Below are 24,910 nucleotides of genomic sequence, written 5' to 3'. Positions count from 1 at the left end.
AGAATGGATTTTAAAACAGGATCTATCCTTCTGCTGCAACCAATAAATACACCTTAACATCAAGGATAGACATGACCTCAGGGTAGAAAGATAGAAAAAGATACTCCAATAAAATGTTCATAAGAAGCAATCTGGGGCAACCATTGTAATATCTGACAAATCAAAACTAATCAGAAGAGAAAGGGAAAGACCAGTGTGTGTCACACTGTCTACATGTATTTGTTTTATTTTTTCTTTGGGTCTATTTTATTGTTTGCTTGTTTTGTACCTTTCTGGTATATTTTAATTTTATCTTATTTGATTTTATTATTATTTGTAGATGCCTGTTTGTATTGTAATGAGAAAGAGAAATAAAGGGTGTGGATTTGGGCAGGTGGGCAGAAGTTGGGGAAGGGAAAACTGTAACTAGAATATGTTATATGACAGAAACCTATTTCGACAAAAGAACAAATAAGCAAATGAAATATAAAACAAACAAACAAAAAAAAACAACAAATGAGCAAACAAAAAAAGGAGTTCCTTTGCCAGTGCTGGCTATTGGACAGTCATAGCAGTCTGGTTTACAGGCATGCAGCTGTGGTTAAGAGCATAGGCTTTGGACTTTTACCTTTTGAATTAGATTTTCCTAGGTGAGGGATTTTGATCAACTCTTTTGAGTTTCTCAGGATAATACCACCAGAAAACAACTCAGACCCAAGGCCTTCACCCTTCCTGCATCAAGTGGTCCTGTATTCATTAGAGAAAATGTAGATCATCAAGAAGAAAACATAACATGGCTGATACAAGGATGTTGTTTGGGAAAGTGTGATTTGGGGGTTCTTCTATCTGCTGTCCACTTATTTCTAGTTCCTGAAGCCTGCAGTTGAGAGATAATTGAATGTTCCCTGCAACCCTTGAGTAACTTGTCCCTGGAACCTATCAGCATGTTTTGTGGGGCCTGGAGGCCGACCTAGTCTAGCTCAGGACTGTGAATCAAAGGTTTTGAAGAGAAGCTTCTTTGTCAGGCTCTGTAGGATTCTTTCACTTTCTCAGGAAGGTTGGCTATGGGCAGAGACACCCAGCTTTTTAACATTGCAGTTTATCAGGCATCCATTTAAAATAATCAGCCTGGGGCCCTATGCACACACAGAAACCAACATATATACCTTGAGTGGCATTAAGGAAGACTTTAGGGGGGAAAGACACTTTGGTGCAAAGACAAACTGACTTCCATCTCTCAGGTGATGGGTCTAAATAATGATGGTGAACTCAAAAGAAAAAGCATATCAATGCCCTAACCATGGTGGACATATTCCCCCAATTCATCAAAAAGAGTGACAGACGCTATGAATCTCTTTGGTGACTTAGGGATATGTCTGCCATGTTTTCACAACCTTGCAGATTCAAGAAGGATCACAAAATGCTTATTGATTTCAGTATGAAGCAGAAAGCAGTTCAAGGGAGAAGCCCTTCTAGAAATTGTCTGGAGTCTCTGATGCTTTAAGGATGCCTGCTTTTGGAGTTGCAATCTCCATCATGATTGCGCTGGGACTCTGCTCCACTGTGGTTTAGGGACAACTTTCTCACATTACAATCTTAGAACTGCCTGTCAGAGTTAGGGCAAGTAAGGGGACTCTTCAGCATTAGGGGCTCACTGTCAAGTTCTGGAGGGCAACCCAGAGCAATATAGCCTATAACATTTAGGGGTCTATAGGACCTCCATTGACCAAAAATTCCAAAAGAAGTAACTTATTCCTGGCACTGGGCCTTTTATTTACTAATGTATGGTGTCTAGTTGGGATATATTGTCCCAGGGGCCAACTGAAGCTTGGTAAGCAGCCTCTACACTTTGTCATAGTGTTCTACTGTGCAACTTTTAAGGGAAGCCTGGATTTCTGGGGCCATCTCAAGTGGAGGCAGAAGTTACAGGAGGATCCTCTATCTGCCCTCTCCCAGATAATCAGAATGCACATATCAAGGATCCCAGCAATACTGCTGTAACTGCAGATGTGGTAGACTGGACTGAAGGTGCCTTAGCTAGTTTTGGAGCTAGTTGTACAACTCCTTCACATTAGGATAGAGTGAGACAGATAATACATCTTAGATTGTCAGTGCCAAGGCATGTTTGACAGACAATTTGGAAGAGCCCCTGCCCATTCCCTATCCACTTGCCTCACCCATCCTGACGAAGCTGGTGCAATTCCTTGGGAATCTTTCATCTACTGTGAGTTGGGATAGTGAACCATGGAAAGAGGAGAAGGGCTTCAAGATTCCTTGTGCAGCCCAGTATTTGCATTTTGACAGTTTTTAGTATACATTAATTATACATAGTAGTGGGTTTTATCATTAAATTTTGTATCATATTAATCCTGCATTAACTTCTCTTGTACCTCTCCAACTCCCACTGATCCCCTTCATCTTTCTGCCTAGCTCCCTTTCTATTTTCATACCCCACCTTTTTGGTGACTGAATGAGTTTCATTAGAGTTACTTACTGGACTATGGGTGAGGGATTATTTAATGGGAGCATAGACACATTGACAGTGTCTATACTGTCTCTCACAACTATTCAATTGCCTAAAAACCTCAGGGAGAGGCAAGACCTCATGAGCCCCTCCCACTTCCTTAATTGAATCTTGGTGGTCCTAGTCTTATTCAGATCTCGTACAGGCAATCACAGCTGCTGAGAATTGGCATACATGCACACATGCACGTATGCATATGTGAGGATACACATGTACATATATTCACATATCTATATGATTGCATATATAGATGTACCATATATTTATAATAAGGGATGGCTATGTGATTGTGAGGAATGGCTTATCAAGTTCAATACTGACCCTTCTGTGTTGAGACAGAATTTCATCTTCCTCGGGGAGAATTTGGTCCTTGTTTCTAAGTCTTTTCCCTTCAGTGTTGGAGATAAAACCTAGGACCTTATGCATCCCAAGAAAGTATTCTGCCACTGATCTGCAGCTGTATTTTCAGCCCTGTTCTTAAGTCCTCTCAACTTATGGCTAAGCCCCACATTCTTGAGGATCAATAATGTATTTTACTTAAAATGAACAGATTGTAGATGCCACTCATAGCAACAAACTACTTTCACAATACCTAGATTAGCGTTTGATGGAATGACTAGTGGCCCAAACCTGTTCCAGGTGACACGTAAATTTGACCATTACAGTAATCAAAGACTAGTCTCATCTCAGTAGCTTTTAAAGCTATTGTATTGTTGCAGACAATGTTAAAACAGCAAAAGCTGTCTTTTTCCTTTTACCCTTTCTGTGGTCATTTTAAACTTCAAGCTGTTTGAGGACGTTTTCAGAGAATAGTACCTTGGAAATATTGTGGACAGAATATAACTGACAAGGGAATGTAAGACATTTTGCACGAGGGAGGACATCACGCTTTCCAAACTATGAACCATGTCATTGGAGAAGGAAGAGGCAACTGCTGACAGAAGTTAAGATGCCTTGGAAAGAGTACATACATAGAATGAGGCATAGGACTTTGTCCTCAGGCATATGGGCATAGACTGTTGGAAAACACCAGGAATGCTATGCCTAGGAGGATGACACTGAGTAAAAGATGAGGACAAAACAAAGGCCATGCTGTCCATATTGCTTGACCCCATGTGAGCCTTGTAGGCAAAGGCTGGTGACTTAAGGAGACAGCCTTCAAATGAGCAATACTCAGGGTAGGAGGGCTACGCAACTCCTCTTTTGCTATTTCTTCCTAATGTAACCTTGATCTGTAAAGGATCTAAGTAGCATCTGGGAGAGATAATGTGGCAAGAAGTACTTTAGCTTCCTTGTGTTCCTTCAAGGTTAAAAGGGGTCATTGATACCACCTGTGAATAGGAAGCTGGCTCTCCTTTCCAGCAAGGGTGCAGAAATATTTTAAATCACATGCTCACTGACACCTTCCTTAACCCACAGTAGCCTCCATCCTTTTATGGACCTATCCTTGGCTCAAAGTCCCTGTAGACCAAGGCTCCATTCTGATGCTTTGGATTCTTATAGGCTAGTCGCTGCCAGACCATGTCCAGAAGTGAGGACACATGTGCTTGAAAACTGCATTGAAAATCCTCTTTGAGGTGGACTTTCTTTGTCTGCCAAACTCCTGGGGCAGTACTGAAGCTTAAATAACAGAACAGGGAGGATCACCGAGCTGACCTTGAACATTCTGCCCTCAGTTGCCCAGTACTGAGACTATAGGCAGGTGTCACTGTTGTACCATTTCTCTCCGAATTAAAAACATTACTTTCTGGAGGCAGGAGGGAGGTTCATATGACTCTGGAAGTAAATACCCTGACAAGTCCTGGGGAGCCCAAAATGACAAGACTCATCAGGCCTCTCTAGAAGACTCTAGAAATGGCGAACAATTGCTGAGAAAAGAGACTCTCCAACTTAACAAGCTGCCTGCAAGTCATGAGCAGACTTCTAGGCTTACAGTTTTTGAGCATTGGCACTGAGGCTGGAGTGTGTTTTTTTGGAAATTCAGCTGCTATCAAGTAATCTATGCTCCTGGAAGTATCCCCCATAAACTCATTTGTTTACCAAGTTGAACTCTGATATAATTGTTATGTTGGTCTATTGTTGGTTCCCCATCTGGCATAAGTAGACTTTGTGACTGGTCTCCCAAGGAAAAGTCACACACAGTAGTCGGCACACCCAATTTATATAGTGCTAGGTCTGGAACCCAGGGCTTTGTCCATGCTGTCCAAACATTCTACCAACTGAACTATAACTTAAGTTCTCCTTTTTAAAAATTTATTTAAAATTTCTCTCTCTGTCTGTGTTTCTCTGTCTCTCTGTCTCTGTCTCTGTCTCTCTCTCTCTCTCTCTCTCTCTGTGTGTGTGTGTGTGTGTGTGTGTGTGTGTGTGTGTGTGTGTGTGTGTGTGTGTGTGTGTAAGGCATCAGAGCGGCTTTCCCAGGCAGGAGACTATAAGCTACTGCATATGATTACTGAGAGCCAAACACTGGTTCCCTGGAAGAGCAGCAAGTATTCTTAACTGCTGAGCCATCTCTCCAGTCCTCTGCCTAGCTATCTTTAAGTTTTTTAAGAATGCATTTGTTTTTTCCCTTTTCACAAAGCTCTATAACATATTTTCATTTTTTCCATTTGACAGATAGGGGCACTGAGGCACTGACAGGCTAAATGGTTTGCTGACCTGTATGTACAATGTCGCATAGCTAACAAGTAGTGGAGCCAGGACTTGAGCCCAGGGACTTTGGCGCCAGAGATCCAATGCTCTGTGTTGTCCCTTGGCTTATAGTCTGTCTCCAGGTCCCATGAGGCTCTGGGTGGCTGGGTCTTTTGCTTGTGGCCTGAATTCATGCTTGCTGTGTCCTCCAACTACTTCTTACAGGCCAAACTGTCACTGGGCCAAGTCTGCTCACTTTTCCCCCAAGAGGAGTTTTGCAGCCACAGGCACTCAGAAGGAGGCAGGACTCTGGGCAGGCAGAATTTAGGTCAGCCAGAGATCTGGAGGACATCTTGAAAGAGCCACACATTTCTGTTTTTGACTGTGGGCCCGATTATTCAGCGTTAGGACACTTATTTACCCACTGTGAAACAAAGCCACTCAGAGAACAGAAATGACAATGTTGCATTTCCAGGAAAACATTCTTCCATGTGCCTCATGTCTTTCATGATCAAAGGATTTCACTTTTCTACAAATTGGGGATGAGTTGGCTCTAGTGGCCAGATACCCAGATATCACAATAGAACAGTTTGCACCTGTGATTATACATGGGGAAGACAAAGAGAAAAATCAACTTAAGAAGCAAAGAAAAAAGTGAAAAAAATCTACTGATGACCTGTTGGGGATCATTTCTGTCTACTTTCTAAAGTTTTATGCAGGGATGCTAGTTTTGTGGGTTGAAACAGAATGGCCACACCCTAGGAAAGACAAGCAAATGTGCTTTTGAACTTGTGTTCCAATCCTATGATTTTCAAGCTGGGTTAAGAGTGACAGATAAAAGCTTGTACACAGGATGTGGTCCTAGATACATCTCCCTCCCAAGAACCCTGAGCCTGTTGTAACAGAAGAGGGAGACAGTGTGGTGACTCACCTTCCTGGGGACTTCTGTTAGGTTTCCCGGGTTTGGACTCAGTGCTTGGAGAGAGAAGATGGGGTGGTTTGTGGGAGAAGTACCTGCTCCTTAGCAATAGAAGAGGATCATCAGGTATCTGGCATTCTTCAAAGCTGCCAAGCACTGTAGCTTCTGTCATACAGTCAGGGGAAGGGTGTAAGGTGTGACACTGGGGTGCTGCTGATGGTGGTGGGACTCTAGACCAGGCAATATCAATTGAACTATTTGATGAGAGGATCCAGCAACCTCCAAGGTCTTTCACCCTACAATTCTTGGGCTTAATTGTCAGCTTTATAGGATTTAGAATGACTTTAGACTCAGAAGACATCATGGATGGGTGAGTATGACTAAGGAGGCAAACCTCTGTATGTGTCTGAGGGCGCAGCCAGAAAGTTTTAACATTGGTGGAAAGACCTACCCTGAATGTGGGCAGCAAGTATCTCATGGACATTTTTGTCTCTGCTTCTTAAAATATTTATTTTTCTTGTATGTGGTTAGGTATTTTACCTGCATTATGGTCTATGCTTCACATGCGTGCAGTGTTCGAGGAGGTTAGAAGAAGGAGGGTTTCATGCCTGGTACTGTAAGCCTAGTCAACTTCTATGACAGGAGAGGTCATGGACTCTAGAGGAGAGCCTACTATTGCCACCTTCATAAATAAGTGTAATTCTAACTAACTGAATTCTAAAAACTATGTCTACTTATGTGCGTGGTTCTAATACCTTATAAGAGAAAAAGGGCTTCTTTTTGAATCAGATAGAGACTATTACATAGACCCCCAACTTGTCAAAATGCATAGGATAAGTGACCATGGAGTAATCAGCTTCATTTGGTACACTAAAATGCAACCCCTAAACTTTCGAATCAGAGGGCATCGTGGAAGAGCAGGCAGAAAGAATGCAAGAGCCAGGGATGCTAGATAATATCTTCTAGACATGACAGGGATGCTGCACTCATGAAATCTCAATAATGTGGTTATTGAAACAAGACCCATAATATGGTTATACCAGTTGACATGCCAAGGGTTATGGGAAGAATTTCACAAAATGCCTTGAGATGAAGCACTACAGGCAACCAATGTTTGCTGAGAGAGGAAGAATCAGTTTTTTCCAGGGGCAAGGAATATCCTGATAGGTTATCCTATCCCAAATGGTCAGTCCTAAACACAAGTACATATGAGTAACACTAAATAGACTTAGTAGGTGATAATGATGATGATGTGTATACAAATATGTATAAAACTATAGATGAAGAGGTCAAGAATTTGATAGGGAGTAGGAGGGATATAAAAGGAGTTGGGAGGCTAAAGGAAGGGGTAAAATGACAGAAATATAATACTCATGTAGGAAACTCTCATAATATTAAATTTTAAAAGGTTTGATGAACATATGGGTGGCACCAGAGAAAATTAATTATACATACTAATGGATTTCAATTATAACATTTTCATACATATGCATAATATATGTCCAATGTGGTCAGCTGTCTCATGCTGTCATCACCATGTCCTCCTCTAAAACTGGGTCATATCTCCTTTTAAACTGTGAGCCAAAAGAAATAAAAGATCAGTTTAAGAAAAAATATTTTGTCAGATATTTCATCATAGCCATGAAAATACTAACTGGTCTACATCATTTTTTTCAGAGATCAATGAGGGACACAGTCTATGAGGAAAGTGAAAGAGCCCTGAGCAGATGAACTGCACTGTTCTCAGCTGAGATGCTCAGATACTGAGCAGTTACTGGGGTGCTGGGATGCTGGTTCTGGTCTCAGAAGATAGAGCCAGAAGACAGGGAGAGGATGGTGACACCCTAATACTGAAAATAAGAAGTAGAGGGGATGGCATCTTGGAGACCCCAGAGAAGGAGTAGCCCATTGCCCTGCCCAAGTGGACCCCCCAAGAAGCCAAGAGACATCATAGCTCTGTGGAAGGGTCACTCCCCATTTCTACTGAGGAGTAAGCAGCTTGCCTTGGCTTTATGGGTACAAGGAAGTTGTTTTGATGGTTCTAGGTTGGGGGTGAGAGGAAAATGGATGTGAGTGCTGGCACTCCTTGGAAAGGCAAGTAAAGGGCAAGAGGTGTGTGTGTGTGTGTGTGTGTGTGTGTGTGTGTGTGTGTCCTTTGGTGAAATCCTACGGAAGAGAGGCTGGTGGGCTAGGTTAGAGGGAGAAGTCATAGTAGCACTGTGGGAGTACACATCTGTAAAAAGGAGTAGCCTGGGACAACTGTGATTCAGGAGCAGCAACCATTGATTTAGGAGGAGTGCAGGGAGGGCAGGAAGGTCGGGTGACAGAACGTGATCAGAAAGCTGTTCTGTTTTGTGGCCCACGCTTGCTTAACCTTGAGTTTGCCAGGGTAGGTGACCCTCTGGGAATGTGAGGTGGAAGAAGCACAGAGGAGCTAAAAGATGTCTTATAGCTCTCACCAGTGAGGTTCTTTGGCAGGCTAAGGAGACATCTTGGGAGAGATTGGAGGGAGCTTTCACAGGGCATGTAATATAACTTGGAGACTGGGAGGTTCTGAGGACTAGCTCATAGTACAATATGATAACCATATGCAATTATTACTGGACTTGAGTCTCATTGCAACCAACAAAGTGCCAATGAGCTTTCTGTCACACAACTTTTGCTTTCCCTGGGTCCACTGAGAGAGAGAGAGAGAGAGAGAGAGAGAGAGAGAGAGAGAGAGAGAGAGAGAGAGGAGAGAGAGAGAGAGAGAGAGAGTGAGGAATGGACAAGTGAGACCATGAGTTCTAGGTGAGGCTTACCTGATGGACACCTGGGGCCTGCTTGATGTGTGGATGATGTGGCAGGACAGTAAGGCATGAGGAGAAAGAGGCATCAAGATTAATAAATGAAACAAATCATGACAGAGGAGGGACAAAGCCACCTGTGATTAAGGGGCTATGTGTAAGGGACAGCATACATGAGAAAGTGGCGTGATGCACAATTGTTGAAGAATGCACATGCTATGTAAATGATTTATAAGGGGTCCCAACGCCTGGTAACCAGGCCTTTGGGGGCCAAGATACTGTCTAAATTCTTTAGTCTATTTCCATTCCCACTGGTGCTCCTTTTTGTTAATAAACAAACTGTCTCTATTTCTATGACACTCCGTGTACTCCTGGTTCAACACATGTGTATATGAGCAAATCCAAATGGCCTCAATAGGTTTTATATGTATACATGTGACAATACAAATTAAAAAGATTATGAATTTGAGAGGGAGTAGGAGAGGAAACATGAGGAGGTAAAGGGGCCATAGATGGGTGGATGTGATATGAACACAGTACTCACTTAAGACATTCTTACAAAATTTTAGATAAAATTTAAAAAGTCCTGGAAATCTCAGTGGGTACCTTCTGGACTTTGACCCATGCCTGTAACAATGGAGGACTACAGTCAGAAGAACAACCCTTATAGGGAGTTATGACTAACTATAGGGCACATCTCTTACCTGGACCTAAAAGAAATGCTCAGCAGGCAGTAACAGAGGTCAGTGTGAGCAGAGAACAGCAAAACCAGGAATTTTTGGATAAGGGCTTTCCCTCTAAATGCACTCTACTCTGCCACTGACTGACAGAGGAGGTTACTCCATCACTGGAGACCTTTGCCCTTAGTCACTGCATTAAATGTTGCATGTGAGCATCTTCTGAGAGTATTTTACATTGGGTTTCAACGTGCTTCAGCTGGATTGTGTGGTGATATGTTGTTTATGATCTAATAAAGCTTTCTTGGAAATCAGAATGCAATGCTAGCCACAGCCATAGAGTCCAGGCAGTGGTGGCACACACCTTTAATCCCAGGACTCAGGAGACAGAGGCAGATGGATCTCTGTGAGTTCAAGACCACCTAGGGCTACATGAGAGTGAATCTGTCTAAAGAGTAACAGAGCTCATGCCTTTAATCCCTGCACTAGAGAGGTATATAAAACAAGAGTGGGGTCTCAGAGCAGGCAATTTAGTCTTCAGCCACAGTGAGAACAGGATCACCCCAGCCTTGGTAGAGGTAAGAGCTCTCTGGTGACTTGGCTGCTTTGCTTTTCTGATCTTCAGCTTGAACCCCATTATCTGTCTCTGAGTTTTCATTATTCCTGCTAAAAATGGACTCTCTCCCTCTATCTCTCTCTGTGTGTCTGTTTCTCCATCTCTGTCTCTGTCTCTGTCTCTCTGTGTGTGTGTGTGTGTGTGCATGCTCTTGTGCATGTGCACGTGTGCTTTGTGCTCCTATTGTCTCCCCACCACCTTTAGGAATACATGTTTCCATTTATGAACTCCTGCTACCTACTGACTAGGTCCTCTCAAACAGGTGGGAGAAGCATGGGTCTTATTAGAGTTCCCTTCAGAGGAGACAAAAATCAGGTGAAGTTCTTTGGAAGGCACTTGCCATGGAGAGGGCCCAAGGGGAAGTCACATGCGAGTCTCTTTTGTTTTTCCAGCTGTCTAAATGGGAACTTATTACCCTGGGCAAAGTCTCTGACAGTAGATGCTGGTCCAGGAATGGGAGAAGAAAATGGGATGGGGACTGTATCTCACACTACTGTGGGCAGCACTGTAGCACAGAAATAAAAGACCCAGAGACAGATACTGTGCTTCAAGCTTCAAGCTGAAGATCAGAGAATCAAAGCAGCCAAGCCAGTAGATCTTATCTCTACCTTACTGAAATGGCAATCCTGTCTCCATGAATCCTCACAGGCAAAAGACAATAAATTCCTGTCTCCTCCTCTTTATATTCCTTTCTTTGCCCAACCATATCGCTCCTGTATCCACATACCTAGTGCTGGCATTAAAGGCCTGTGATCCTGGGTGCTGAGAACACCTTTGTGTGAGTTGTTTCTTTTAGGACTGGATTAATTTCATATAGTCAGTGTGGCCTTGAACTAACAGAGATCTGTCTACCTCTTAATCCTGAGTCCTGGGATTAAAGATGTGTAACACCACTGCCTAGCTTCTATAGCTAACTAGTATGGATGCTTTACTATTTTGATGTCCAGCATCTTTAATAAATCATAAACAATATATCACCACAATGTTTTAAAGATCGGGGTCTGGAACCCTGTGGGTGAAGTTCCTCCTCCAGAAGAAGTAAGGCAGATCTCAGTCATGCCTTTCCATTAGTGGCCTGGACCCAAAGGGGAGGCAATGTTGACCTTTCCTCGTACTGTTGCTGAACTCTTCTGACTCCACATTTCTAAATGAACAGAGTTAGGCATGGTGCAAGCTAGACCAAACCAGGGGAAAGGACTTTGGAACTTTGGGCACACTCCAAGTGTGAGCAGCTGCTTGAGCATATTACTGTTGTCTTAAGGCTGTCTATGAAGTGCAGATTTACTTCCTGAACAGTGGGACCAAGCATGTCTTCATCTTAGGGCCAGCCCCTACCAAACCTCTATGTATGGGAGCCCTCTCTGCAAGAAGAACTGGATATGGCCCTCTGTGGTTTGTTGTCTGCAGTATCTGCCTCACTTCCTGGGGCCACCTCATCTGCAGTGGATGAAGCAGGAGCTCATTTCTGTATGGAGCCACACTTAGTCCATATTGTAGGGCTGAAGCAGGGACAATAAGTATGTGCTCCCACAGGTAGAAGGATGGTGGTTGGGAGTCCCTGGATCTCAGAGTGTTTCTCTCCACTCCTATCCCCAGCCTGGAATTTCCAAAGTGGCTGCTTGGTACCTGTTTCTGCCTCTGTAAAATGAACATCTGGTGTTAAACTGACTTGCTTCTGGGCCCTAATGATAAAACATTCCACAGCACATGCTGTGAAATTACACACACACACACACACACACACACACACACACACACACACACACACACACACACACACACTGCTGCAACATTTTGGTAATGCATAGGATAGAAGCAGCTTCTGAGGGCATCAAAGTCATACTTGACTTGAGTTTGTGGAGATTAGAGGCTCCCTTAAAAAAATGAGAACACAGAGACACTTTTCTCCTGGCTGTTTATTACAGAACAAAGGGAGAAAAATCAAAACAACAACAACAACAACAACAATAACAACAAAAAAACGCACTGGCCCAAAACAGATGCCAGATTTCAGATGTAGAATCAAAATACAAGGTGGCAATTAAAATGTGGTTACACAAAATCTGGACACAGAGAAAAGTTTACAGGACAGAGGCTGTGGATTTTCTCTAACAGACGCTTAAATATACATGATGAGAACTGCAAATAGAAACCATTAAAGACAAACCCCAAATCAACTATTAATGTTTACAGACTTTTCCCCCAAACCGTAGAGATTTACATCAAAATGAGTGTCAAATGGTTTAAAGCAGACTTTAAAGCATCACTCTGTGATGGTGCACCAAAGCTGTCTAAAGCTGGGGCTTTCTCTGCGTCTGCAGGTCACCATAGGTGACAAGGGGAAGGGAACGCTCTAGTTCCTTGAGGTGGCCAGCTCACACAAAGCTCAGCTCAAAGGCTATCTCTGCACCTCTCCCAACTGAACCATGAGTGCCTCTGTGGGACACACAATCATACCATGACTTTTGCTGTAAATGCTCATTAGGAAAGAATTAGCTGAGATTTAAAGGCTTGTGAGAGATAGTGTCACACAGGGTAGTACAGTTTGCAATGGAGTGGAAATTAATGACCAAGTGGCTTTCTATTTTGCATTTGTAGGTTTGCACAACACCCCTTGGTCACATTCACATCTCTCGAGGCATGACAACCTCAGTGACTCAGCCACCTGGTTTAACAAGGTATCACTGGAGCGAACAACACAGTCTGCATATTTGGAACAATGTATAACAAACACAACTCTATTGAAACCAAAGCTGCCACTTTATTTACAAAGCCACAAAACCAAGTATAAATACTTCTGTCATTTATGATTAGGAAAACCATTTACAAAATTTTCAAATATGTACAAGTAGCTTGAAAAATCACCAGCTTTTTATTCATCAGGTAGATAGAGGGATGGGCAGGGATTCAGATTGTAACTAGGAGCCTAGTGTTGGTGTTTGGGGCCAGTTTCAAGTTGGCTGCAGATCCAGGCCACTCCTTTGAGTGAGAACATGGGGCTTTCTGGAGCACCCTGCTTTGATTTATAGTTCCTCAGCACCCTGGGTGACTTGGTCAGCATTCTGGGCTGTGGCATTTTGGGCAGCAGCACGCTGTTCCAAAATGTCATCTATCAGCCTTAAGTTGCACACCCAGTCTTCATCTGGGGCCACACTGGAGCCTTCCAGAAGCCCTTCCATGAAATCCACCTCACTGCCTGCAGATGATGGTGAAATCAGACCATCTTTTAGGGACTGGGCCTGAGGCAAGACATTGTCCTGTGGCTCAGGGGGTGTGCCAGTTCTGATCAATGTACCTGGGGACTGGCTAGTAGCAACAATAGCAGTTTCATAGCTTGGCGGCTCTAGTCCCTGAACAGGACTCATGGGAGAGCAGCTGGCCATGCTCTGCTGGAGTGACTTGGTGCTTAGTACAGGCACTGGCCCCTGTGCTGGGCTCTGTACAAGGCTCTGATTGCCCAATAAGCTGAATCTGGGGCTGGCCAGAGCAGCAGGCACCTTCTGACCAGGCCTGGCTCCTGGGGACATCTGATGGGCTTGGGCCACAGCCTGCTGAGATGGAAATGCTAGGGCTGTTGGGGGTATACTTATGGGTGCCTTGGCAAAGATGATGGAGTTGCTATCAAAATGCTGCAGCATGCTATTATCTACTTGGCTCAGGGGTGATTCCTTTGAAACTGGTGTGGCTACAGCTGCAGCTGCCACTTCCCAGGCTGCATTACTGAACACTGGAGACTTGATTGGCACACTGGGGAGGCTGAGTTGGTGGGGAGTCAAGGGTTGGCTGCCCAGGGGGTTGACACAGAGCTTGGGCAGGGGCACTTCTTGGGGCATGGCCTTGGCTTTGGGACAGACAGAGCCAAGACTATACAGGGGATCCTGACCCGAGCCTGAGGAGATGGAAAATGGGAGGCCGGTGTTGACTTGCCGCTTCTTCAGAGTTGATGAGAAAACACCCATGTAGTTTGTGGGTGGTAATATTCTTGGAATCAGATTGTCCTGAAGGAATTTAGTTTTGGGTGGCATCATATGCTGGTTGGATGGGGATCTTGCCTTGATCTGGCTACACTTGGAGATGACTTGTTCTTGTACTGCTGCATAGAAAAAGGCATAGGGATTAGTTCCAAAGGTGTCCCAAATTTGGGTTGTGGTCACTGGGCATGAACCACAGGCACAATGTAGTTTTCACCCCCACCATTGGCTATCTCTTTCCCAGTCCCTCCAAAGTCCCCTCATTCCTTTGCCAGGAGCCTGGAATTAAGGTCTTCTAAGAATATCCCACGCTCACAGCAGTCTCCTCACAGTGGTTCTCAACTTTCCTAATACTGTGTCCCTTCAGTAAGTTCTTCATGTATGGTGACCCCAACCATAAAATTATTTCATTGCTGCTTCATAACTGTCATTTTGCTACTGCTATGATTTACAATGTAAATATCTTATATGCAGGATATCTGATATGCTACCCCTGTGAAAGGGGTCATGATGCACAGGTTGAGAACCATCGCTGTACAAAGAGTAGATAATGCTGGACTTCAAAGGCCAGTTGGTTTGTCTACCTCTTCATGTATATTGGAAGCTCTGTGAAGATAGGAGCTGTGATTATATGTACTCTAATATTCTGGCACTATCCATCCCTCAACAGATGATTCCTATTTTATAGAAGGAAGGGAGAGGTGGGGGTGGGCCTGAGGAAGAAAGGACAGCCTCTTAGATAACAGAAGGCAGGACTTGCCTTAGTTTCTCCACTTGATAAATGTAACACACAGGGGTGAGGAGTATTCTGTTCCGTCCAAAGTCCCATACCCTAAGCAGCCTCAGCACCCAGACCAGAGGCTCACATGTGTATGATCTGAACTGCAGTGGAGGCCCTCTCCTAAGACTGGAAACTCAGAAGCCTCATGTCCTGGAACATTCATAGCAGAGAGACAGGAGCAGATGAAAGGTGAGACCCTGATTGCTTTTGGCTGGGGATGAGTTTCGTTTAATTATCGGGACAGCCCACTGGGACCCATATTTATGGAGCTTCTGGTAGATTGGGAACTAAGGTGAGTGGTGGTACTGTACTTGCTCTGGGTCAAGTAGGGAGCATCAGTCCTGGCTTGGGTGATCTTCCATGTAGCTTATACTTTATGCTATGAATAAATGTTCTCCCTTTTCTTGTGACCATGCTTAGGATCTTTCTGTAGAATGAAACAAGTATTTCACCTGTTATAGTCCAACTTCCTAAGGCTAATCCCCCGAGTCCTGTTTCTGCTAACTTCAACCTGGCCAGGGGGAAACAACCCTGGATGCTACAAGGTCAAAGGCTATAGCGGCAATCGAGGCTATATAGGGAAAAACAATATATTTATTTATCAGGGAGAGAGAGAGTCGCACATACCAGGAGTTAGAAGCGTGGCTGGCTTCCAGGAGAAAAAGAGGGAGGCCCCTTTTCCTTTCACTACCTTTTATCTCTACCTTGACCCCGCCCTGTTGGGCGGGTAGCTTTGTGGGGTTCACTCCTACAAAAGGCAGCATGTTATTTTGCACAAGAATTGAGAAACATGGATGTTTAGGTAATATGGGCCTTAAATAAAGATGTAGCCCACCTGTGTGAGGGCCAGCCAGCAAGTGCTAAGGTCTGCTTTTCAGGACCCATGGATTATGTATCATTGCACTAGCTTGGAGAGTTGTTTAACTCAGGTTGTCTTGGTGCATCTGCAAGCTCCATGAAATTGAAGCTGGGTTTTTCTGAAGACTGCTAATAAATATGAATGACACTGATAGCTGTTATGTAGGACAGTAACCCTTAGTTATCTGTGTGGGATGTGGGAGCATCACCCACATACAACCAATATATAAGGTAGAGTATCTCCAACTCCCCTTTAGTTCCCCATACCTTCCAGATTAAGGTGCTGAACCCCATAAGAAATAATTTGGAACATGTGTATTGGAGCAGGGCAAGGCACGCCCCAAGGGACATGCTTCTTATTGAAAGTGGGGTAATGGTGAAGTACTTTTGTAAGTCCAGCACATTGGGAGGCTGAAAGCAGAGTGACAGCTGGAGTATAAGAGTAGCCTCTACAGAGTGAGACCCTGTCTCCAGAATAACAATTAGCAACAACAGAATAGGGGATTTAAGGGACCTGACTGTTTAATCACCCTCTTCATTACAGTGATACTGGAACCATTATGGTCAGGCTTTCCATTGGGATAGATGGTGCTCTTAGAGGCAGGTGAACTGCTCTCAGTGTTAGATTCCTACCCTGGGCACCACTGATGTGACTTTCAGACTTCTCTTTGTCCCTCTAACACCACATGCAAAGATTGTAGAGTCAGAAATGAACTGGAACTCCACCTCACTGGCTCCTTTAGGAACACTGAACTTTTCTGCTTACCTTGAAATTGAGTCATCTGCTGGGCAATATACGAATTCCGCTGCTTAGGGGTCATTGCCATAGGACCTGATCTCTGCTTCCCTTGCTAAACAGAAGATGGAAAGGCCATATTAGATTATGAATACCAAGAAATATCAGCCTTGGATTGCTGTATAGGGACCTAGGACTTGGCTTTGGTGCAGCAAAAGCATGAGTGGGCACATCAACACACACTTGCATGCATGACCCACCCTCCCGAGCAAGATCACACAAGTAGACATAAAAGAGTCTGCATCTGGGTTAAGGAAACCAACTGTAACAGCATAGGATAGGGCAGGAGAGACAGAGCTCAATAGCAAGAGAACACAGAGAAACAGTTAGGCATTTTGGATGTTTGTCTGCTCAGGATGGGTCAGCAGTGAGATATGGTTGCCAAAAGAGCAAATATAACATCAGGCTGCATTATTAGAAGCAGAGTATCTAGAAGGAGGGAGGTGACAGTCTTATATTACTCTGATTTGGCCAAACCATACCCATAGTACCAACAGGTATCTGGGCATGCCACTCTGGGAGCTTGAGATAAAGGAGCTATATCCAGAGGATGGTAAACAATGGGGGATAGAGATAAATACTTTGAATTACCCAATCAAGGGGTGGATGGTGATCTGGGGCTGCTAGGGATAGAACGGAGCACATTCTAGGCTATTTGGTGATGACTGCCAGGCTTCTGCAAAACTGTCATGGAGTAAGTACTGAAGCTTGATCCAGATGGTCCTGGACGGTCACATGGTATAATGGACACACCATTCCATACCAAGGGTAGCCAGATAGATACTCACTGGCCACTTCCCTTCTTCCTGACTTGGTGTAGTGTGGAGAGTGGGAGGAAATTCCTGTTTCCATCCCCAAGCGGGCTGGGTGTTCAGGGGGAGAAGCTCTACTTCAGGGCCACAGGTCCCATACTCAGTTTGAAGCAGCTCATGGGACCAAGGGCAAAAATATAATCAGGCTACCAATGAAGCCTGAAGGCCAGACATAGTGATGACAGCTTGCTTAGAGCCTTTCATATTGGCAGGGTCTGACAGTGACTGGGATGAAGGTGTGACCTGCCATAGGTCAGCCCTCACCTTCTCTTACCACCTGCTACCACTTCTACTACTCTCTCCTTCTCAAATAGCCTGTTGCCAGTATGCCAACCATCAAAGACAGCGGCCAGGAAGCACACACACGTAGGTTACTTGCTGCCTTTGTGACCCCAGATGCCAGAAGATTGGATCTTAGGGCCAGTTTTTCCAGCAAAGTGCTCTCAGAAGCCCTTCTCTGCACTGAGCAGAGCTGGTGTGGCCGTGGGTGGGGCGGAAGGACTGTGCTTGGGAGTGTGCCTGGCTCACAAGCCTGGCAGCAGCTCTTAGCCTCGGTTCCTGCCAAGGCACAGAGGACAAACACATGGCACCTGGAAGACCATAGCATAAGCGATTTCCCCAGATTGGGCTTGGCTTTTCTACCCTGCCCTTAGGCTGCTTCCTGTGGTGCTCTTGCCTCCTCCAGTACTGGGGCTGTCTGGATTTACGGGGGAGGGAGGCTCCTTCTCTGCTGACCAAGGGAACTGCACTCTTTCTACTAAATCACTGGGTCTGGAGGGAGTTGGGGTGGGGTGGATCTGTCGCACTGTCCTAAACACTTCACACCCACTGTTTCCTGTCACCAGGCCACAGTCCAAAGGCAGTCTGGGGGTCACATGACCAGCCCAGGCCACTCTGTCTCAATGTGGCTGAAGATTTTCTGGGTGGGTGACCATTTCTAAAGATGGTTCTTTCACTTCTGTTTTTCCTCCTAAGGATGCCAAGAAAGATCTATAGTCTCCAGATTCCTGATGTGACACGTGAGGCTCAAAAGACAGTAAATGACTGCCCACAGCAACTTGACTAGCAAGTGCAATGCCTCCTAACTGTGGACCCATTCCTGCATTCACTTCTGCCTGTGTGGCCACTGATGTCCAAGCTCACCTGCACTCTACCCCTAAATGTCTGCCTCATTAGTTTTTAAGTATCACAGTTGTCTTGGGGTAGGGGTGGGGAACAGATGGAAGCTAAGAGTATGACCCAACAGAAATCAAGGTAGGGTAGAGGATTGCAAAGGGACAGAGGGTGGACAGGCAGAGTGTGTATAGGGGCATGGCAACCAGAAAGAAAGGCTGACTTGAGGCAGCAGTCAAAGGGTGGCAACCTAGACCACCTAGCCTACCAGATAAAATAGACCACTACACACCTGAGCTAAGCTCACAAGGATAAATAGGGTTCTGGGAAGATTTTGTTCAGGGAAGCACATATTTCAGAGTGCTCAAAGTGACTGGGGCAAAATCTGGCCAGGGTTTAGCAGCTTTGGGCTTGTCTGGATGCTGACAGACAACTCCACAGAACTCCCACCCCCCAAGTCTGAGTGTCCTCCATGGACTGGCTCTTTGCCCTGGAGCCCATTAATCCCACCAGGGCCCTGCTTTCCCTGGCAGAGGGAGCCAGGCATTCTCTCCAGGCCTCCAGAGGAGGCTGCTTCCTTTGTTTTGCAGACGAGGCTCCCATCCTTTGTTCTGAATCAATGTGCTCCAAAGATAAGCCCCAAGAAAACAGTTGTTGCCTTTTGACACTGACAATTAGAACCATAGGAAAATGGAGAAAACAGGAAATGACAAATGGTTTTAGTGACCAGGAGGAAATGGTGGCTGAGAATTGCTGCTTGGTGACAGTACACTCTTAGAGGCCCTCTTGTGAAGGATAGTTCAGGTCTGGTGGCTTTTTCTAAGCACAGATGGAGGGGTCATGAAATGTCAAGTTTCCAGAGCTGCAATTGTCATACAAATCTTGTTCTATGGGACACTGGTAGGCAGGCCTTGTGGGAGCCCAAGACTGTTTCTCCCCTTTTAGCCCAGCTAGGAAGCCTAGGGCTGGGGCCAGCAGAAAGTCTCAACAGCTAAAGCCCTGCTTCTTCCTGGGCTGCACCCTTTCCCAGACCCACTTAGTCACATTCACCAGCAGGTCCTGCCTTTCTGGAAGCTTCATGCTGATACCCAAGAAGCTATTAATTGCCACTTATCTCTGGGGGCTTCTGGGACTCTAGTGCCTTGACTGTTGTGCCAAGCAGGAGAGAGGCAAAAGGCCTGGGCTGCCCCAAACTGCCACTGCCTAATAACAGCACAGATCTCAGCATAGGCTATGCCAAAAGTGAGGCTGTACTACATCAGCTTGAGCCAACATCTTAATGTCTCCTGTAGCCCCCAGTGCCATAGCCCTGGTCCTCTCTCTCATCCCCAAAGAGGGAAAATTAGGTATTAACCAGATCAGCAGTTACACAAAGGGACTCTCCAACTTGAGTAGGTAGGGTCATGGAAGCCAGCAGAAATTGGACATACCTACAAAGGGTCCCTAGTTTTTGGTCTGATTTGGACAAAAATTACCTACCCTGTGATTCTCTACCCTATAGAGAAACAGAGTACTGAAGGAGGGACGAAGCAGAGTATAGGAAGGAAAAAAAGAACTGAGAAAGAGGAGGAGATGGGAAGATAAGGAGCAGGAGGAGAGGGATAAAGATATTGGGAGGAAGGGAAAGAGAATGTAATGAATGGGGAGGAGGAAAGGGAGATGGGGAAGAGGAAAAGAAGGTGAGGGAAATAGATGAGCAAAAAGGAGGCAGGAGAAAAGGGAGGGAAAGGGAAAAAGAGAGAAGAAAGGTTCATGGTTTTCCTACAAGGCACCTCCAACATGCTCTTGCAGCAGGTACTGCCTTTTTAGTGTCCCCCATGGAAGCCTGCCCACTAGGCTACAGAAGGCATTCAGCTATTCGTCCTAAAGTTTAATGAGTTCTGGCATGGCTTATTACACTACAAGGAAAAGCACTTTCTTTTTGTAGACTTGGGAAGTCAAACTTGAGAGTAAGTCCCTCATGCTCATGACTCTGAATTCCCCCAATTCTCTCTGCCTGAGGACTACGTGGGAATATAAGGCTTACAGGGTAACTCAGCCAGTCCCTTTAGCAGTCAGTTGAGAAATGTTTATGATTGCTGTGCTCAGGGCCAAGCTGCTTCCTTCCATCATGAGAGCATTGCTGAATTTCTCTACCCTTGTGTAGCTTACACTAGACCGGGGAATTGGCAAGACACAAGTCAATCATTGGAGGTAGTTTGTCTTCTAAAGGAATGTTGGCAAGGTGAAGGAGCACCCAGTGGACAGGCATGAGCAGAGCCCTCAGGTCATACTATAACCAGATGTGCCATACCATTTTGTTATTAGGCAAGACCCAGGGTGGTATTGGCCTGCTGAGTTCATTCCTTGTCACTCTTCATAAATGACTACAAAATTCACTTACAGTACTGGAGCTACCCTTAAAGTATTCTGAAGTCATCACTGGGGGCTTCACAAAATGTCATCAAAAGTGAATGACAGAACTTTGTGTAGGTCATTTGTACCTTAGGACTGTCTTTGCCCTTGACCAAGTCCTGAATAAGCAACCCTCCGACCTGGTCATGGTGGCTTCAGGGCTGGATTATTGATCCCAGAGTGTTTGTTTTAAATGCTACAGATGATCCTCAGAGAGACTTTTGTTTTTTCTGTCCCTGCAGTACCTGAAATTTCTGGTTCACTCTTCCCCACTGACTGCAGTGACCAGGGACTGAGAAGGAACACAGACATGTCCCTCAAAGTGGAGATCCCACTGTACATTTGCCCCAGCATGAAAGGCACTGGCCTTGGCACAGAACTAGTAATGTTCAGAGTAGGAATTCTCCGGTCAAGCTGGAAGCAATCTTCTCATATGGGTTCTGGGATCATGAAAGGGCTGGGCAGGACCAGGTGAAAACATGCCATTCAGAGTGGACAGAGTCTCCTGAGGTTTTGCTAATCCAGTTTCTTTGGGAGCTTTGGCTTGGGCAAGATTCTTCTGCTTTCAGCTGAAGAGGGGGCAGCTAAGGAGTGCTGTGACTCTGAGGGAGAGAAATCAATAGCCCTTGACTGGAAAGCACGACTTGTTCTTCCAGGCCAGGGCACGCAGGATAAAGAGAACAAAGCTGTGTGTACTAAAGCAGAATTTCCATTAAAGGCCAGAATCTCAGGAGACCTTTCAGCTCGATGACCATCTTCTGCAGGTTTCTGTACAGATAGAGCAGACATCCTGTGGGCATTGATATTTCAGGCCTCAGAACAATAACTCTTTGGTTCAAATGAAATCTTCTGCCAAGACTGGTATCCATCACCTTGCTTTCATGACCACTAATGGGACTCTGAGGCATGCCGAGTCATTCCTTCTAGACTCAAGAATTGAGAGAGAGAGAGAGGCTGAGCTAAACTCATAAATAGCCTTGGTAGGCTTGGCATAGAATACGTATTGAAACATGTCCCCCTAGACAACCTGTCCTTTAGTAGAGTGATCCAGTTGCCCATTTCTGGAGCAGGAGTCCTGAGTGAGGCCAAAGAATGGTATGGGATGTAGAGTCCATAGCAGATTACTGTCAGGAGACAGAGTGCCTGAATTCTCACTAGGCATCAGACAGGCGGGCACTGGGTAGGAGATTTGGAGGTGCAGCCTCCCAGCCTGGACACAAGGTCAGGCAAGCAGGCAGGCAAATAAACAAATGGGGTCCTAGAAGGTGGGTGTCAATGAGAGAGATTGTTCTAAGCAATCTTCAACTCTTTCTAGAGGTAAGGTCAAGGTGCTTGAACTACTCTGCTTGCTTGAGTTCTTCACTTTGCCAAAGAATGATAAGAAGAAAGAAGTGTAGAAGGTACTAGAAATCCCTCATAGTTGTACAGAGCCTTATTGGTTGCAAAGGGCCTACTTTTCAGAGCTGTCACCTCCTGAGTTCCTCCCAAATCCCCATGAGGCAGGCTGGCAGGCTGAGCAGGGGGATGTGCCCCAGCTGACAGATGAGGCAAGCGAGGCACAGGGGGGAGTGACTTACCTGCAGCATCGCAGCTAGGCAGTAGTGGAGCAGGCACCTGCCTCCAGGCCTTCGGATCCCAGCCGCCCCAGGGGGCTGCCTCTGAGGTGCTGTACGAGGAGGTGACTCGGGCCAGCTCATGAGCAAAGGAGCTGCCAGGCAGGAAGGACTCATTCCCCAGGGCCTGTCGGGATGGGGGCTGTCGCCCGAGGCTGACCTGGGGAGGCCTGGCTTCCCCAAGCTTGCAGGCTTTGTCTACATGAGTCTACAACAACCGATTGAACAATCCATCAGCTGTTTGGCCACAAAAGGCTTCTGACTGATTTTGTCACTGACCTGACCAACTAACGGGGTTCTTTGCGTGTTGTGGTTATACATACCAACTGGTTTGGGGAAACAAAGCCAAATATCTTTGTGCTCCTAGCTTTCTATAGATCAGTTGGAACGTATGCTCTCTCTCCATAGCAAATGCACTTCCTGTGTGACATTTATCCCTCCCTAGAGCACCAGTGCTTCTTTACATATTTTGGTTGGTTTTGGGGGGAATACTTAATGCCCATAAAATGATCTCATATGAATGATGTCCTTCCTTAAGCAGTCACTTTCTTGACGGAAGCAGGAATAAAGCTAAGGCAGACAGCTGGTTCATTGACAATGACTTTGACATATTTGGATCCCTCCCACCCTCACCCTGCCCTTACAACAGAACACACAAGTCAACCATGGTTTGTAGGCATTAGTGTGTAGATATGCTGAGGTGAGTGCAAAACCAGTCAAGCATGTGCCTCCTCTTAGCTAGACCCCGAGCTGCATCGCTTACTGCACCAGACCCGGACAGGGCTTTAAGGTTTTAGGGCCAGTGCGGACATGAGCTCCCTTGCCATCTTGTTTTACAAGACAGGGATTTCATCAGTTCTGAGTGTGTGAAATGTATGACCCAGTTCCTTCAGACAGGAAATTAAAATAACCTTATACTGATGCTCACATTAGCAAAGGCAAAAGTCAAATAGGTGGTCAGCAGAGCCTTGATACTCTGACAAGCATACAAGTGCCTAGCAGCAGCCATGCCTCAATGGATTTGGAAAGCCTGAATGATATTCTTTTTTCCTGTATCAATCAGTGTCTCTTGTTTTTCATCTTTGAGCGGCAAGTTGTCGTCCACTGTGTCCACCCAGCAGCCCAGGGGAAAGGGGAATATTCACTCCCTGAATCCAAGAAAAACATTCGGATGCATTCCACTCACTAAAAGAAACATAGTGATCACCTATTCATATATTATTTGAAATACCAATGAAAGCTACACCGGTAAACTTATTGACCATTTGCTGTGCTCCTTGGCCTAACTAACTAACTCAAGGGTTTTAAACATTTGGTTTTACTTTGTCCTGACAAATAGCTGTCTATGAGGTAGAGGTTATTACAGTCTTTACTTTTCAGATGAGGATATGGAGACCCAGAGAGATTAACTAAGTTGCCCAAAGTCACACAGCTACTTAGTACCAAAGCAAGATGTGGACATGGGTTTGCTTCATTCCCAAATCCACAAGTAACATGTACTGAGTTACTAAGTTGTGATATGGAAAATAAGTTTTGAAGTGGAAAAGTGTTAGAGTGACAGTTCAGATGAGGTGTTCCAGGGAAGGTTACAGACATTTTAAGAATGAATTATACATATTTAAATATGGCAATAAGAAAATGACTACCTGAAATATTTTAGAAGTAGCACATGTCTATCTAAAATAAGCAGGCCAACAATGCCCCTCCCAAGCTCAAACATTTCTTTGATATTTTAATGACATTTGTCCCCAGTTAGCAACCTCAGTGCCACTCTGCTTAGGCAGCTCATCAAGCTCCCATTTGTCCCTGTAGAGAGGTCATCAGAGTGAGGCAGAGTAAAACTGTGATTTTCTAGAATTCACAATCCTTCATGCCTTCATGCTTAGCCCGTTGATAACTCCGAATACTATTCTATAGCAGCTTTTTAGAAACAAGTTCTTATGGGTTCCAAACTATCCTCAAACATACTGAACCCACTATATAGCTGAGGTTGACCTTGCACTCCTGATCTTGCTGCCTCTACCTCCATAGTGCTGGGATCATAGGTGTGAGGCTGCAAACATGCCTTTAAACACTGAGTTTGAAAAGTCCTGATATACATATAATTCTCAGGTTCTGAAGACTTGCCCCACTCCATGATGAGACTGTAAAAGCCAAAATTTGAACTTATTTGTAGAGAATGAAAGTTTTATTTTTAAGCTTCTCAGAAATCCTTTGTAACTTCACACCTTGAAAAGATTTAGTGATGGAAGTACTCAACGGATGGACTTCTATTTACCCATAGAAGTCAGGAAACTACTAAGAAGTCATGAGGGAGGCTTTCAAGGGAAGAACACATTTGGTGCAAAGTAGAAACAAGTAATAATAAATCAAGAACGTTTGCCTGGGGTAGGATATGGGAGGGCAAGGTAGAGGAGGGATTATAAGGAAAGACATTTGAATA

General features: G+C 45.0%; 1 protein-coding gene across 7 annotated transcripts in view; it reads right to left on the bottom strand.

Moving 5' to 3' along the window:
- Nucleotides 1-12,027: 12,027 nt before the first annotated feature.
- Mamld1 (mastermind like domain containing 1) overlaps nucleotides 12,028-24,910 on the bottom strand; it is a 124,557-nt gene continuing 111,674 nt past the window's right edge. For 3 of the 7 annotated variants that reach the window (XM_040744704.1, XM_013125405.3, XM_040744705.1), the window contains 2 exons: nucleotides 16,506-16,590; nucleotides 12,028-14,222 (listed from right to left, as the gene is read on the bottom strand). In XM_040744704.1, the coding sequence (XP_040600638.1) occupies nucleotides 13,153-14,222; nucleotides 16,506-16,590 (1,155 nt within the window). In that variant the 3' untranslated portion in view covers nucleotides 12,028-13,152. Of the gene's footprint in view, nucleotides 14,223-16,505; nucleotides 16,591-22,431; nucleotides 22,676-24,910 lie in introns of all 7 variants that reach the window. The other 4 variants (XM_040744707.1, XM_040744709.1, XM_040744708.1 and 1 more) reach the window with 3 other exon arrangements.

The sequence above is a fragment of the Mesocricetus auratus genome, unplaced genomic scaffold, assembly GCF_017639785.1.
Source record: "Mesocricetus auratus isolate SY011 unplaced genomic scaffold, BCM_Maur_2.0 Super-Scaffold_100003, whole genome shotgun sequence".
NCBI lineage: Eukaryota > Metazoa > Chordata > Mammalia > Rodentia > Cricetidae > Mesocricetus > Mesocricetus auratus.
Note: the sequence above shows the minus strand (reverse complement) of the source record. Positions and strands in the feature narration are given on the sequence as shown.